This window comes from Delphinapterus leucas, chromosome 19, assembly GCF_059928025.1.
Source record: "Delphinapterus leucas isolate spDelLeu-1000000601 "Yukka" chromosome 19, BTC_Dleu_Yukka2, whole genome shotgun sequence".
Taxonomy (NCBI): domain Eukaryota; kingdom Metazoa; phylum Chordata; class Mammalia; order Artiodactyla; family Monodontidae; genus Delphinapterus; species Delphinapterus leucas.
The window spans coordinates 51,749,015-51,764,951 of NC_143147.1; the positions used below are offsets into that span (position 1 = coordinate 51,749,015).

The window sequence follows — 15,937 nt, forward strand, 5'->3', positions numbered from 1 at the left end:
CTTTAATTTAGGTTGTTCTGACTACCATTAAGGTTAAACATCTTTTCATGTATTTGTTAGGCATATCTGATTTCTTCTGTGAAATTTCTGTAGATTTTGGCCCACTTTTACCAGTTAAGATCTTATGATTAGCAGTTGCTTTTTGTGTGTTGCAGATATTAACCCTTTGTCTCTCGTGATTTGCAAATATTTTTCCCAGTCTATTGCTTGTCTTTTGACTTTGTTTTTTTTTAACCATGTAAAATGTTTAATTTTTATGTAGTGAAATATGTCAGTCCTTTATTTTATGACTTCTAGGGTTCTATTACAACCTGCCTTTTTGATAACTTGATCATATAGTGTGTACATTTTATTTGCAGGTAAAAGTTTCATTTGATTTGAACACTATTCAAATAAAATACCTGGATGAGGAAAATGAAGAGGTAAAGTATATTATGGTACCCATGACCAGGTATCCAGAATAGGGATCTTATTTCTCAAGAGGGATGTGGAGCTCAAAAAGTTCAGAATAGTGTTTATCTCATTTGTGTAGGAGTTTAAACATATTTGATAATTGCATGTTCTAAGCTGATTTGTGCCATCTGAGATGGAGTTGAGAAATAGGGAAGCGACATTGAAGAAGAAAATCTGAGAGATAACTTTTAAAACTATATAGTGATCTTATGTTCAACTATATCGCAAGCTGCTATTTAGTTTCTAGTAATAAAAATAATAATGACAAACCCTTATTGAGTGGTTACAATGTGTCAGACTAACAACAGTACTATTGTCATTATCTCTGTTTTACGCATGAGAAAACTGAGGCACAGAGAGTTTAAGTAACTTGCACAAAGGCACAAAAGCTTGGAAATAGCAGAGTAGGGTACTACTCATACCCTCTGATATACATACTTTATACTCTCTGGCTCCAGAGCCCAGGCTCCTAGCCACTATATTATGCTGCTTCTTAACTACCTGAAACAAAGGAGGATATCATAGTTAAGCAGTAAAATTACTTAATTATTCACATTTAGTTCAGATACTGGAAAAGCTGAACGCCTGACCTGAGGTTTTGTATCTATCCTGTGAGGCTGGATATGCTGAATTGCTCAGTTGATGAGAGGTTTATAATTCACTGTTGCTTTTTTTCCTTTTACAGGTATCCATCAACAGTCAAGGTGAGTCCCTAAGAGAACCTATTCAGCTTTATTTAAAAGCCTTAATCTGATCATAGGCATTGGCATTTCCATTTCCATTCAAATCTTGTTGCAGTATTTATTTTAGAGTAGAATTTGGTATGCAGTAAATGCACTCACTTACCCATAGGCATTAGTTACATAGGAGATCTTTATTTTATAACAGTTTTTTGTGTATAGGTTGGTGCCTTGATCGGACCCAAAGGACAGCTTTAATGAGAGGCTCTCTTATATTTAAGATGCTAATGTTTTGAAAAACATGTTTCCCAGTTCAACATATTTAACTTGTTTTCCTGGTATTGCTTTTGTCCTTGACTTGGTATATATATTAAAGTCAAGTTATAAATAAGATGGTTGGTTTTTGAGAGCATGGGGTGCATTTTCCCACAGGAGCAATGTTATATTTGAAGATTAGGTTCCCAGGCTAGCCCCCAGAAGCTTATTTTAACCAGCTGAAATGATAGTATTAACACCATCCTTTAACTTCCTTGAGTCCTGAGCTTCACTAAGCCTAGAGTGAGGGAGCTGGATTGAGTTTTTGTTACTGGAAGACTCTAGTAGCAGAGAGAGGGATTTAAGGGGGAGAACTAATTTGCAGGTAGCTTCTATTTATGATGGGATAAGAAGGGAATTTGTCAGCAAAAAGGTAGTAGTTGTTCATATATAAGGACTGTAAGCTAAGAATTCTTAAAAGTAAGAATTGTCCGTGCTTAATAGAATCTTTTGGGCTGGTAAAAAAATCACAGTATGTATATTTTTGTCCTTCTAGGAGAATATGAAGAAGCACTTAAGGTAATGATCATTTCATCTTATTTTCAAATAATTTTTTAAATGTTTATGGACTAAAACTTGAGCCTGAATTCCATTAGCCATGTGGAGAAACTAATGACTATAAACACAGCAAAACCCATTTTTAGGGAGACTATGATGAGTTCAGCATACCATGCAGCAAAAGGTACCTCCTAATATAAAGATTCTTTCCAGTATCATTGCATCTCAGTGCTGGTCTTGATGCCACTGTACTGGCATTTCAAAATTGAAAGAACTCTCTGAAATGATGCTTTCTGGTTCACATTTTTTATCTCCTTCCTTCACCTTGTTCCCTGTCAAATGTTACACTATAATGTGGAAGAATTTAAGGTATAAACCATGCATTTACAATCTCTTGTATGTCAGTGATGAATTAGAGTATTCCTCAAGGTCACTTATTTAAGGTGTGCTAAGCTGACCTTTCACTGACTATCCTTTTTGAACTTCTAATCCAGGCTGAGCCATTTTCCATAATCACTTTTTGTCTAGGGAGGGAAAGGCAAGATTTTGTTTTAAATCAGGAGCTGGATTTACCCTTCTGGTTTTTGATCAGAATTGCTATTCTGAGTGCCACTTGTTTCAAAAGTTTAGCCAATGTCTTCTTGGTTTTTACGCAGAAATCCTCATTTACCAGCCAGTCTCTTGGTTTTAGGCATTCAGGCCCTTTCCTGGTTTCTCTTAGTTGAAATACCTGTCTCTGTTAGTAATTTTTCATGCTTCGTAATTTCCCTCTGCAGGACTTGGGATGTGTGTGTGTATATAAATATATAATATATATAAATATATATAATACTGACTTAAAAATCAGATTCTGCAAAGTACATTTTTTTTAATCTGTGCCAAAAATGTGTTTTCAGAGAAAATCTTATTTTCATACTCAGACTTTGTATTGTCACTCATTTGTATAAGTGTGCTTCATTACAGCACGGGCCCTGCCCGCACCATTTGGAAGTGTCACACACACACACAAAAAGCCTGTACAAGACTGGCTTCCCTTCTTCCTGTGACCTTGACCTCTCGCACAACTTCCTAACACTTATTAATTTATGAAACTTTTTCTCAGCACAGTTTTGTTTTGCATGTCCATTGGATTACAAACTTTATTAAAAAATATAGAACAACAACAAAAAGAAATTTCCCTCTGCCCCAGTTTTCACGTGATCTTCCTAGTTCCTCTTTGCTTTTTTTTTTTTTTTAATTTATCTATTTTATTTACTTATTTTTGGCTGCGTTGGGTCTTCGTTGCTGCACATGGTGTTTCTCCAATTGCTATGAGCGGGGGCTACTGTTCGTTGTGGTGCATGGGCTTCTCATTGCAGTGGCTTCTGAATTCTGAATTCCATTAGCCGTGTTGCGGAGCACGGGCTCTAGGCGCTCGGGCTTCTGTAGTTGTGACTCACGGGCTCTAGAGCACAGGCTCAGTAGTTGTGGCGCACGGGCTTAGTTGCTCCTCAGCATGTGGGATCTTCCTGGATCAGGGCTCGAACCCATGTTCCCTGCATTGGCAGGCGGATTCTTAACCACGTGCCACCAGGGAAGCCCTTCCTCTTTGCTTTTAAGCTGTTCTAACATGATGTCTCCCAACACCCCTTTACTCTTCTCCAATCTTCTGGCTTTTCTTTTTCCATATTCAGAAGCTATAGTAGTTTCATTAAAAAAAGCCATTTAAAAACTTCAGAATTCTTCTACCTTTCTCACAGCCACTACTAGTTTACCTATTCTGTCAGAAATCTTGGAGCTCAGCAGTCTAGAGTTTATATAAGCCTGTCTTGCCCTAGGAAGCAAGACTTTTTCTACATACATTTTTTTCTGTAGTAACATATAATACTTAAAATTCCATGTTTATATTTTGACACAGTTCGTTGTAGTTGTTTCTTGAGCAATTTTTTCCACAGACTCTACCAAATATTTTAGAAAAAGCTTCTTGGTTTGTGGTCTAGAATAGGAGTTGGCAAACTATAGCTGGGAAGCTGGCCATATATGTATGTGTGTATATATATATATATATTTAAATTTTTTTGTAAACATTGTATTTCATCTGAATTTAATATGATACAAAAGTATTATGTGCTTGAACCTGTCACTCAAATAGAAGGTTCTTTCAGTTCTCCAGGCCAACCTTCCTTTAGAGGCAAATAAGAAACAAATCACCTCACACCTGTCAGAATGGCTATCATCAGAAAGACCACAAATAACAAATGTTGGCGAGGGTGTGGAGAAAAAGGAACACTTTTACACTGTTGGTGGGAATGTAAATCGGGGTGGCCACTGTGGAAAACAGTATGGAGGTTCCTCAAGAAACTAAAATATAGAGCTACCATACGACCCAGCAACTCCACTCCAGAGTATATCCAAAGAAAACAAAAACATTAATTTGAGAAGATATTTGTACCGCAGTGTTCATAGCAGCATTATTTACAATAACCAAGATATGGAAGCAACCTAAGTGTCCATCAACAGATGAATGGGTAAAGAAGATGTGTGTGTGTACGCGCGCGCACACACACACACACACACACACACACTGGAATACTACTCAGCCATAAAAAAGAATGAACTTTTTCCATTTGCAACAACATGGATGTAACTTAGAGAAATAGGTCAGGGAGAGAGAGACAAGTATTGTATGTTATCACTTATATGTGGAATCTAAAAAGTAAAACAGGGACATCCCTGGTGGTCCAGTGGCTAAGACTGCACTCCCAATGCAGGGGGCCCAGGTTCGATCCCTGGTTAGGGAACAGATCCCACACGGTGCAACTAAGACCTGGCTCAGCCAAATGAATAAACAAATATTTTTAATAAATAAAATAAACTAGTGAATATAACAAAAAGAAACAGACTCATAGATACAGAAAAGAAACTAGTGGTTACCAGTGGGGAGGGACAAGAAGGGTAGGGGATTTAGAGGTGCAAACTATTATATATAAAATAAATAAGCTATAGGGATATATTTTACAGCATGGGGAATTTAGCCAATATTTTATAATTAAGAAAGGAAGAGAAATCACATTATGTAGAGTATATATAGATAATTTGCTTTTACAAAAACAAAATATTTGGACATTTTCTATTCAGTATAGCTTAGCAATCCAGTTTCTGTTGACAAATTTAGTTAACTGTTAGGAGGTATAGTACATATTCAAGAGAACTTAATAGCCCGCAGATATTTTAACCCTTAAGGATGACATGTCTGATTTAATTTTGTTTTTGTTTTTAAAGAAGATACTGGTGGGAATTCCCTGGTGGTCTAGTGGTTAGGACTCCGAGCTTTCACTGCTGAGGTCATGGGTTCTATATCTGGTTGGGGAACTAAGATCTCGCAAGTCACGTGGTGTGGCCAAAAAACAAAAAGGAGATAATACTGGCCTTTTTTAGTAGAGGCTTTGAGCTGCTTCTCTCTCTTTTTTCCTCCTAATTCTTGTTCTTTAACAGCATGCTTAGCTTGTACCTGTTCACATTCTTCCTGTGCTGTTTGATTTGATGTTTTCTTTTTCTTTTTCTTTGGAGTAGCAATAGAATTTACTCTTATGCTACATTGTTCTTCTGGCCGAGGCTGCTCAAAGCTACTGTGTTCTTCAGACAAAGTCTGGTCAATACTATATTGCTCTTCTGGCAAAGGTTGATCTACGTATTCTTCTTACAAAGGCTGGTCAACTTGTTCTTCTGATAAGGACTGGTCAGCTTTTCTAGGTGGCTTCCTGAGTCTTTCCTCTACATCTAAGTAGAGGTGCTTCAGATGATCAGGATATAAGTCTGTGAATTGTGATTCCTGTGAGGTTTGAGCCTTCATTTCCTGTCGTAGCAATTTCTTATAATTTTTCTGACTTTTTAGTTTTCTTCAAAATGTGAAGCCTTCCCTCACGAACTTTCCCCACAAAGGCCTACAGATGGTTGATGGTTAGGTTGCCATGTGCTCTGTTTCACATTCTTATTTATGAATCCTGCCAATAGCTCCTTTGTTACGTGTCCCAAAAATCCCTGTCTGCCACCTTGCTGCCAGCATCACCGTGGCCACATTTTTTTTTTTTTTTTTTTTTTGCGGTACGCGGGCCTCTCACTGTTGTGGCCTCTCCCGTTGCAGAGCACAGGCTCTGGACGCGCAGGCTCAGCGGCCATGGCTCACGGTCCCAGCCGCTCCGTGGCATGTGGGATCCTCCCGGACCAGGGCACGAACCCGCGTCCACTGCGCCACCAGGGAAGCCCCACCCTGGCCACATTTTTATAAATAAAGTTTTATTAGAACACAGTCATGCCCATTCATCATGTATTGTCTGTGGCTACTTTTGTGCCACAATGGCAGAGTTGAGTAGTTGTGACAGAAACTGAATGGCCTGCAAGCCTAAAATATTTATTATGTGGCCCTTTAAGAAAGTTTCCTGGGTACTTTCTTGGTGGTCTGGTGGTTAAGACTTCACCTTCCAATGCAGTGGGTGTGGGTTTGATCCCTGGTCAGGGAGCTAAGATCCCACATGCCTCACAGCCAAAACACCAAAACATTAAAAAAATAGAAGCAATATTGTAACAAATTCAATAAAGACTTTAAAAAAAAAAAACTAAAAGTTTGCTGAACAACAAGGATGTACTGTATAGCACAGGGAACTATATTCAGTGTCTTGTAATAACCTATAATGGACAAGAATCTGGAAAATAATATATATATGTATATATATAAATAACTGAATCACTTTGCTGTGTACCTGAATCATTGTAAATCAACTATACTTCAATTAAAAAAAGAAAAAAGAAAGTTTGCTGAACCCTGACCTAAGATAATAGCTTTCAGACTTTTTGGACGTGGAATGCTGTTTTTAAGTGGAATCTTAAGAAGTCTAATGTGTGAAAATAGATAAAGGAAGAACAAATCTTGTCACTGGGTAACAAGTGGGAGGAGCTAGAACCCCACGGACTTGACCCCCTAATCTCTTCTTGGACGCTGGAGTACCTTCATGGAATCTCAAATGCTCCTTGAAGTAGAGTTTTCAAAATAGGATATTTAAGAAGATGCTCTTCAAAAAGAGGTGACCACTTAAGCATGCTTTCCAAAATACTATTCTTAGTGGGAAGGTAGACGCTTAACTTTGGACATAGCTTTAAGTTTCCTGGGTCTAGAATTGACTTTTGAAAAGTTGAAATTAGAATCTGTAAGTGGAGTCCTACGTAAAAACCAGTTAATAGATGGTAACTAGACAAACTGTGGTGATTATTTCACAATGTATATTTGACATTTTCAAATGTCAAATCATTATGTTGTAACCTGAAACTAATATATGTCAATTACACTTAAATTTAAAAAGTTAAACAGAAAAGTAGTAACCCAATTAATTAAAACATCTCACCTAATGAAGAGCTACACTAAAACCCTTTTGTTTTTAACAAAACCATTCCTAGTTAACATTCTTGGCCAAGAAACAGCAGACTGTTAACATATTTGTTATTTGATTTAATAAAAGAAGCATGAATCTGATATTTTCCAGCATATTTTACCACACCTCTTCTGTTTAGGTGTCTTTGAAATTTTATTTAGGAAAGGAGAATCACACAATATTGTTTTTAATTTCATAACGTATGCTCTCAGATGGCAGTTAAGCAGGGAAACCAACTGCAGATGCAGGTCCATGAAGGCTATCGTGTTGTCTACGAAGCCCCACCCCCAGTTGGAGCAGAAAAACGACCAGTTGCAAGGACAGGGAAGAAGCCGCTTGCACATTATTCTTCACTGGTGAGAGTCTTGGGATCAGACATGAAGACCCCGGAGGAGCCTGCAGCACAGGTACAAAGGGAATGGACCTGTCTCTATGATTTTTCTAACCTATGTTTCATTGTCTCTAGTCTAAGATTTGAGCTGTTCATCAAAGATTTGGGAGTTGTTGTGACTGTCTCCGTCTGACTTTTTGAAACTAGTAACAGTGGTTACTTCTGGAGAGGAGCATGAGCAGTTTGACATAAAGACTTCGGTTTTTCCTATACTCTTTCATGCTCATTTTTTTGGACCATGTATTTATATTATTTGGCAATGGAAACCTCAAAGTAATACATTTCAGGAGATTTACTTTAAACAGAAAAAGAAAAAAACTATCTCCGATTGTGTTTACTTGCAGCAGTTTCCACCTGCTCCACGTGACGCAGACCAGCCTCAAGACAAGCCCCCAGACTGGTTCACAAGCTACCTAGAGACAGTGAGTGTTCTTTCTGGCTTGGGTTTTAGTGGCAGTGTTGGAACAGGTGGAATGTGGAAGAAACAGAAAGCTAAATCCAGATGGCTGCTGCCTCTGGTACAGGTGAATGAAGAGTAGTAGCTAATAATATCCAAACTAGAGTAGTTCCAGTCAAGAAAGTTCCTAGCTTTTGCAATAATGTACTAGAAAAAGGGGGGAATTTAATTCTAAGGATGTAAGGGAAAGGGACAAATTTCTATGCTTGAGAAGGAAGAGTTAGAAATTTACTCATCAATGGATTTTTTGATATTTTATTTGAACCAGTTTAGCTATGGAAGGAATAGACCTTTTTTGCTTTGTTTCTGTCCCTTCATTTAGTAGCTATTATCTGTTTATTATGCTCTTACGTTATACCAGAGGTGGTGAGGTTTCAGGTCTGTTTGATATTTTCATGCCTTTTTCCAGTCTTGGAACTGAGGGGTTTTTTCCCCCGTCTTCTCTGTATTCTAGTTCAGAGAGCAAGTGGTTAAAGAAACGGTTGAGAAGCTTGAACAGAAATTACGTGAGAAGCTTATCCTCCAGAATCCATCCTTGGGTTCCTGTCCTTCAGAAGTCTCAATGCCTATTTCAGAGGAAACACTGTTTTTGCCAGAAAACCAGTTCAACTGGCATATTGCTTGCAGCAGCTGCCAAAGGAGTATCTTTGGTGTGCGCTACCAGTGCAGGTAAAGCAGTAACTTGGCAATGAATAGCTCTTAGTAGAACTTAGAGCAGGCGGGCCTTCTAGCATTCTGGGAGGTACAGGGTGTGCTCACCTCTGAGCATCATCCATAGCAGCTCTGGACTGGAAACAAGCTACTCTTCAGCCACAAGAGAAAATAACTATTTGAAGGGTATTCAGATTGTGGTGTTCATATATACTTTTTTTTTTTGCTGTACGCGGGCCTCTCACTGCTGTGGCCTCTCCCGTTGCGGAGCACAGGCTCCAGACGCGCAGGCTCAGCGGCCGTGGCTCACGGGCCCAGCCGCTCCGCGCCGGACCGGGGCACGAACACGTGTCCCCTGCATCGGCAGGCGGACTCCCAACCACTGCGCCACCAGGGAAGCCCCATATATACTTTTGAATTAAAAGAGCCAAAATTAGGTTCCCCAAAACAAAATTGGATCCCCAAGGATTATCTCCGTATTCCAAATGCTTTCATATCTTGTTTTCTCCCATAGATTGTCCTTTGAAATAGATACAGGTGAAGTGTTACTATCCTCATTTTATTCATGAGGATTGAGACATGGCATGGATGGGTGATGTGCTCAGGTTCCCACCTAGCTGGTCATAGAGCAAATAAGGAAGTCTGGGTCCCTATCGCCCAACCTCAGGTACTTCCCACTGTTCCTTTCTTTTCCTCATAGCCTCTGCCCATCCTACAATATCTGTGAAGATTGTGAATCGGGGCCATATGCCCATGACTCCAACCATGTCCTGCTGAAGTTGCGGAGACCTGTTGTGGGTTCCTCTGAACCCTTCTCTCACTCGAGGTTCTCTACTCCTCGTCTTCCTGCTGCTCTGGAACAGGCCAGGTAAAACCATATGTGCATGGGATGCTTGTTCTCTGTTTGGTTTCTTGGTTTTGGTGACAGGGTGTGAGTCACAAAACTACAAATAGTCTCCTGGGAATTCCTTGGCAGTCCAGTGGTTAGAACTCCACGCTTCCACAGCAAGGGGCACGGGTTCGATCCCTGGTCGAGCAACTAAGGCCCCACATGCCGCATGGCGCAGCCAAAAACAAAACAATAAAAGCAAATAGTCTCCTTAGTTCCCACTCCTTTCCAGTTGATGTGCAGTGACGGGGATAATTATCCTCCAAAGCTAATGAGATGGAAATGAGAGCTACAGAAAGAAATTAAGAAGCTAACCTAGAAGCTGATGCTGATGGAGACCACAAGTGGCTCAAAATAGCTTCAGGATTTTTTAAATATTCATTTATTTATTTAGGCTGTACCGGGTCTTGGTTGTGGCACTCAGGATCTTCATTGTGGCATGGGGGATTTTTTTTTTTTTTTTTTTTTGCAGCATGCATGCACAACGAGGGATTGAACCCGAGCTCCTGCATAGGGAGTGCAGAGTCTTACCCACTGGACCACCAGGGAAGTTCCTGAATAGCTTCAAGATTTGTTTGTGAGATTTGTTTTTTAAGACTGTGTTTTTTATCTCACAGGCTCCAGAAACAGGTTGACAAGAACTTTCTTAAAGCAGAAAAGCAAAGGTTGCGAGCTGAGAAGAAACAGCGTAAAGCAGAGGTCAAGGAACTTAAAAAGCAGCTTAAACTCCACAGGAAGATTCATCTGTGGAATTCGATCCATGGGCTCCAGAGCCCCAAGTCTCCTTTGGGCCGACCCGAGAGCCTGCTGCAGTCTAACACCCCAATGTAAGCCCAGGGCCAGGGCAGGAGCCAGGACTTTAGGTCCAGCCCTCTAAAACTGGACCTTAAGCCAACTTCTGTCTTATTTATTGGTAACCCATAACACCCAAACCCTTAAAACTTCCCATTTTCCGATCCTAGTGTTCTTAAAGGATGGTTTGGTAGTTATCTTTGACACTTGCTTTGTTGCCTTCTTCAGAAAAACAGAAACCAGTAAGGTTCAGAAACTGGCCGGTGTGACCTCTCTTCACTGGAGGCAGTCTGGATTTGAAGCAAAAGAAGCAAATATTTTAAGAGCCCAACTCTTTAGTTAATTTATGGACCCTTTTAGTTATCCTCACCATAGTTTTTTAGCTTAGGAGTCAGGTCCCCTTGGGTTTCTTTTTGTTTTTTGAGGTTGTTTTTTGGGGTTGTTTTTGGCATGCGGGATCTTAGTTCCCCAACCAGGGATTGAACCCGCGCCCCCTGCAGTGCAAGCATGGAGTCCTAACCACTGGACTGCCAGGGGATTCCCATTGTTAGTATTATTTTTAAGGCAAATGCATTGGTGCATCCTCCAGGGTCACTGTCTGTGTCTCAAACCACAGTATTGGGTATTCAGAAGACATCACACCCAGCAGCAAGTGACTAAATATTTGAATTTCTGTTCAGGCTCCCTTTGCAGCCCTGTGCCTCAGTTATGCCAACCCTCAGTGCAGCATTTGTGGATGAGAATTTGCCTGATGGGACTCACCTCCAGCCAGGAACCAAGTTTATCAAACACTGGAGGATGAAAAATACAGGAAATGTAAAGTGGAGTACAGACACAAAGGTATTTTTCCCTACAAAACGTGAAGATGAAGTGATTTGAGGTGGCAGTGTGTTTAACTGACAGGCTTTCTTTCTCTTGTCACTATTCTTTTCAGCTCAAGTTCATGTGGGGAAATCTGACTTTGGCTTCTACAGAAAAGAAGGATGTTTTGGTTCCCTGCCTAAAGGCCGGCCATGTGGGAGTTGTGTCTGTGGAGTTCATTGCCCCAACCCTGGAGGGAACATACACTTCCCACTGGCGTCTTTCTCACAAAGGCCAGCAGTTTGGGCCTCGGGTCTGGTGCAGTATCATAGTGGATCCTTTCCCCTACACAGAGAGCTCTGATAACATTGAAAAGAGCATGATCAGCTCAAGCAAAGGTGATGATCTCACCTGCCAGCAAGAGGTGAGCATTGGAAGGGTGACTAACACCAAAAGAGCCCACTCACAGCTGGTGGTTCTTCAGAAGTCTGGAGAAGCCAGCTTCTCCCCTCCTTAGAACACATCGTGTGCTTATATTGGGCCTAGTCCTCAGGGGCTCTGTTTGCATGTCCTTCGCATCTTGGTGCAGGCGTCCCTCAGTGCTTTCGTATCTCTCTGTAGTGATGTGTGGCCAGCCTCTGTGCTGCACGAGGGAAAGCAGAGCTGCCTGGCCTGTGGGCCTGCTGAGCTGATGCCTTTGCTACTTAACAGTCATCTCTCCTGTATATCCCTTGTGTATGTTTCCTAAATACTAATGAAGTCTTACCCTGGTTGTTACTTGGTGCACAGTTTTTTCAGGCAGCTTCCCTGTTTACTACTTAAATTTAGTTACCCAGTGTTAATGTCCTGGTTTTGACTGTTGTTTTTATGGTTAATCTAAGCTATTGTCATTAGGGGAAGCTAGGTGAAGGGGGTAATTAGTAAACTCTCTATACTGTTCTTGTAACTTTTCTATAAGTCTAAAATTATAACGAAACAAAGTTTTAATACATGCAGTGCTTTTGTTTTTAGGGAGGCAGCCGTCAGCTTGCCTTTTGAGTTCTGTTGAGGGCCTAAAATGTGTCCCTATGGTTTATCTCCATAGGAAGCTCTTCTTCCGGCTAAAGAAGAAATTCCACCTGGTGAAACAACTGAGCAGGCAGAAGGGACAGGAACCTGCATCCCACAGAAGGCCAAAAATGCTGCCAGCGAGAGGGAGCTCTACATCCCATCTGTGGACCTTCTGACTGCCCAGGTGGAAGACTGAGCCCTTTGAGGGGCGAGAGACAGAAAGCCCTGGGGAAAGACTTCTGAACTTGTTGAAGAAAAGGCGGTAGAGCCATAGGTGGTGCTCAGGAAGTTAGAGATATGCCCACTCTGATCTAGTCAGATGCACTGAATGGCAAAATCATCACCAGTGGGAGCAGGCTTCTAAACTAAATGTTTCGTCTTTGAATTGGGAACTTATCTTGTGCTTCCCACAACTTCCCTCTAGTTGCCTCTTCTTTTCTGCCTAACTGGTTCGCCTTCACCCCCACTGCATTTGCTCTCTTTCCTGCCATTTGGTTATTTGAATGCCTACTTCCCATTTAACTCTTCTTGTTTTCACTTGACTGATGTGAGGCATGAATTTGAACAGAGTTGAATCTGGGATGATACAGAACTCAATGGCCTGCAGGACCCATCAAGACAAAACATGGCTCTAGCATGTGCTGCGAGTAGTCTAACCTTGTGCCTTTTTTTTTCAGGACCTGCTGTCCTTTGAGCTGTTGGATATAAATATTGTCCAAGAGTTGGAGAGAGTGCCCCACAACACCCCTGTGGGTAAGAATGTCACTCGGTCCACCTTGCTTATTTTATTAACAGGCCCCAAAATACTGCAGCCCTGACTCTGGTAGTTAGTATTTTATTCTGAGGAAATAGTTGGCAAGGATTTCTCCCACAATGTGATATTAAAACTGCACCCATTGGTTCATTTTCCTTCCTCTCCCTGTTGTCAGAGGCAACAATACCAGTTTGTGCGAAGCTTCCCCACCATAAAGGGACCCTCTTCTCCATTTTTCTCTGGATATTTGTGTCCCTTTGTTCTTTTGCATTCGTGGCTCTGTGTCTTGGCCATGGTCTCCCAAAGCCAAACAACCGTTTATGATCCTTCCTGCATTGATGGATCTGTCTGAGATACTTGTGTGCCTAATGGTCTGGAGAAATTCTTTAGAACACCTTGAAGTGTACCTGGGTTTATTTTAGCCATGCAGGAGGCAAGAAGCCTATGAGCTGCTGCTTCTGGACACTGACTGTTGATGATGTGAAGCTTTTTCGTGGCTGATGGTTCTCCTGTCTTCATTCTCCAGATATGACTCCCTGCATGTCTCCTCTGCCACATGACAGTCCTTTAATAGAGAAGCCAGGCTTGGGGCAGATACAGGAAGAGAGTGAAGGGGCGGGATTTAAAGAACTTCCTGGTAAGGGGTTAAATATTTGTAAAGTATTTGCATCCTCCCCTTCCATACCACACCCTGTTGTTACACATACCCCCTACTAATCTCACCTTGCTGTGTGAGTGGGTTTTCTGTAGGATCTCATTTTTTGAAGTCTCCTCACCTTCACATGGCACCAATAGCAGCTATTCCGTGGCATCGCATCAGCATGGGTACATGACTAGAGAAAGATCTTCAACACTTTAAACACTAATTGCAGACAAAGTTCATGTCTTTTTCAGATTCCACAGTGTCAGTAAAGAAGAGGGCTGAGAACATTTCTTCAGTGGAGGAAGCAGAAGATGACCTGAGTGGGACCCAGTTTGTGTGTGAGACTGTAATCCGATCCCTTACCTTGGATGCTGCCCCGGATCACAAACCACCTTGCAGACAGAAGTCCACGCACAGTGAGTGTCCCTGAATTCCCCACCCACCCACCCCCCAAAATTGATGTGGCGCCTGGCTTGTGATTGCCAGACCTGAGCAGATAGAAGTGCTCTTCTTTACTGACAGTAGTGGAGATAGCGGGATCTTTGTTAGAATTCGGATCATGGTGGTTTCTTTGGGCTCTACATATGCTACCTGACCATTTTATTTATAGCATCAGGAGCAAAGCAGCTACCATAACTCATTTCTGTACTTCTTCAGGGGCAGAATTTCAGTTGCACACCACAGAGGAGCAGCAGCTGGTTGTGCTGCCTGGATTCTGCAGCAAGGAGTCTTCTTGTAAGTTGACAGAGCCCCTCAGCAGAGACCCCCACTGGCAGCTGAGTTGTCTCCTTTCTCCAAGCGCAGCAGTCAGGAATAGTGGGCAGAAACAGGAGCACCAGACTAAGTTTCTCAAGGTTAAATTCTGCTGTAATAAATTTCTTTGTGGCAGAAATTTTTAGATGTCAGAGAGGTAGAACCACTGTCATGTATTTCAAGTACTATCCAAAAACTCAAATTCTACTCCATCAAAATAATGTGAAAAAATGTCTTGTGTTTATTATAGTGAAATTTGACCTATACCTTTAAGCATGATTTATCTCACTTTTTCATTTATGTATCTATATTTAAACTGTATATATTTTAAAATATATGTATTTCCTCACACATACTTGTGTACAAATGCATAACAAAAAAGTCTGGAAGGACTTACGCCAAAACGTTCACAGTAGTTATCTCTGTTAAGGTTATAGGTACTTTTTTACTTCCTTTTTTTTTTGTCATCCATGTTTGCCAGTTTTCTATCATGACTACTCATTACTTCGCAAAGAAGAGAAGGAAAGTAGTCATACAGTCCTGAAGTATTTACCACCAAACATTTTCTCTTCTTATAGCACTGTTAGCTAGTATGTCAGTTTTGATTTGAACCCGTCTCAGTATGTTAACCATCACGTGAAGAGGAAAAGGGATGAGGCCTCCTTGTTTTAAGATTCATAGTGTTCTCAGAAGCCTCGATGTTTCTGCCAATGTTGTTTTTGTGAACTTTGGTTCTATGTGGCTTTGCGTAGGCTTAGAATATGGCCATGACTATGGCTTCAGCAGCCCTTCCCTCTGGTTTGTCCCTGTCCTCTGGGTTTCATAATTATAGCTCATGACCTACAAGGCTTGGTGGGGTAAGGGTAGCACAGGGGCTGCTTTTAGCTTATACCTTAAACTTGGTTACTTTCATCCTTTAGTGAAATTTGCCCCACCCGAAGAGGGACCACTTGGAGACGAGAGGGAAGAGATTGTCCGTATTGTTGAAGAAGAAGCTGTCATGGAGGAGGAGGAGGAGGAGCTCAGAGATGAAGTTCAGAGTCAGTCCTCTGCTTCTTCGGAGGATTACATCATCATCCTGCCTGAGTGCTTTGACACCAGCCGCCCCCTGGGGGACTCCATGTACAGCTCTGCCCTCTCACAGCCAGGCCTGGAGCGAGGGGCTGAAGGCGAGCCTGGGGTTGAGGCTGGGCAGGAACCTGTCGAGGCTGGGGAGAGACCCCCTGGAGGGGAGAACCAGCCACAGGGGCACAGCATCAATGATATCCTTATGACCTCACAGACTCTGGACACAGTGCCCCTGACCCCAGAGGTGGTAGGGCCTTCGCCACGGCTGCCCAGGTACCATCCACACCCCGCTCTGCTGGGCTGTTCTCCAGAGGTGGAATAAAGAGAGAGGACTCAG

At 41.6% G+C, this 15,937-nt stretch overlaps 1 protein-coding gene and 1 pseudogene across 7 annotated transcripts in view; one reads left to right on the plus strand and one right to left on the minus strand.

Moving 5' to 3' along the window:
- NBR1 (NBR1 autophagy cargo receptor) overlaps positions 1-15,937 on the plus strand; it is a 28,198-nt gene that overhangs the window by 5,391 nt on the left and 6,870 nt on the right. For 5 of the 7 annotated variants that reach the window (XM_089899991.1, XM_089899995.1, XM_089899990.1 and 2 more), the window contains exons 3-18: positions 360-422; positions 1,139-1,157; positions 1,945-1,967; positions 7,564-7,758; positions 8,087-8,164; positions 8,654-8,868; positions 9,551-9,718; positions 10,357-10,566; positions 11,212-11,371; positions 11,466-11,756; positions 12,417-12,566; positions 13,060-13,135; positions 13,663-13,773; positions 14,031-14,195; positions 14,437-14,514; positions 15,453-15,873. In XM_089899991.1, the coding sequence (XP_089756117.1) occupies positions 360-422; positions 1,139-1,157; positions 1,945-1,967; positions 7,564-7,758; positions 8,087-8,164; positions 8,654-8,868; positions 9,551-9,718; positions 10,357-10,566; positions 11,212-11,371; positions 11,466-11,756; positions 12,417-12,566; positions 13,060-13,135; positions 13,663-13,773; positions 14,031-14,195; positions 14,437-14,514; positions 15,453-15,873 (2,423 nt within the window). The remainder of the gene's footprint in view (positions 1-359; positions 423-1,138; positions 1,158-1,944; positions 1,968-7,563; positions 7,759-8,086; positions 8,165-8,653; positions 8,869-9,550; positions 9,719-10,356; positions 10,567-11,211; positions 11,372-11,465; positions 11,757-12,416; positions 12,567-13,059; positions 13,136-13,662; positions 13,774-14,030; positions 14,196-14,436; positions 14,515-15,452; positions 15,874-15,937) is intronic. The other 2 variants (XM_089899992.1, XM_089899993.1) reach the window with 2 other exon arrangements.
- On the minus strand, positions 4,479-6,034 carry LOC115803048 (thyroid transcription factor 1-associated protein 26 pseudogene; annotated as a pseudogene).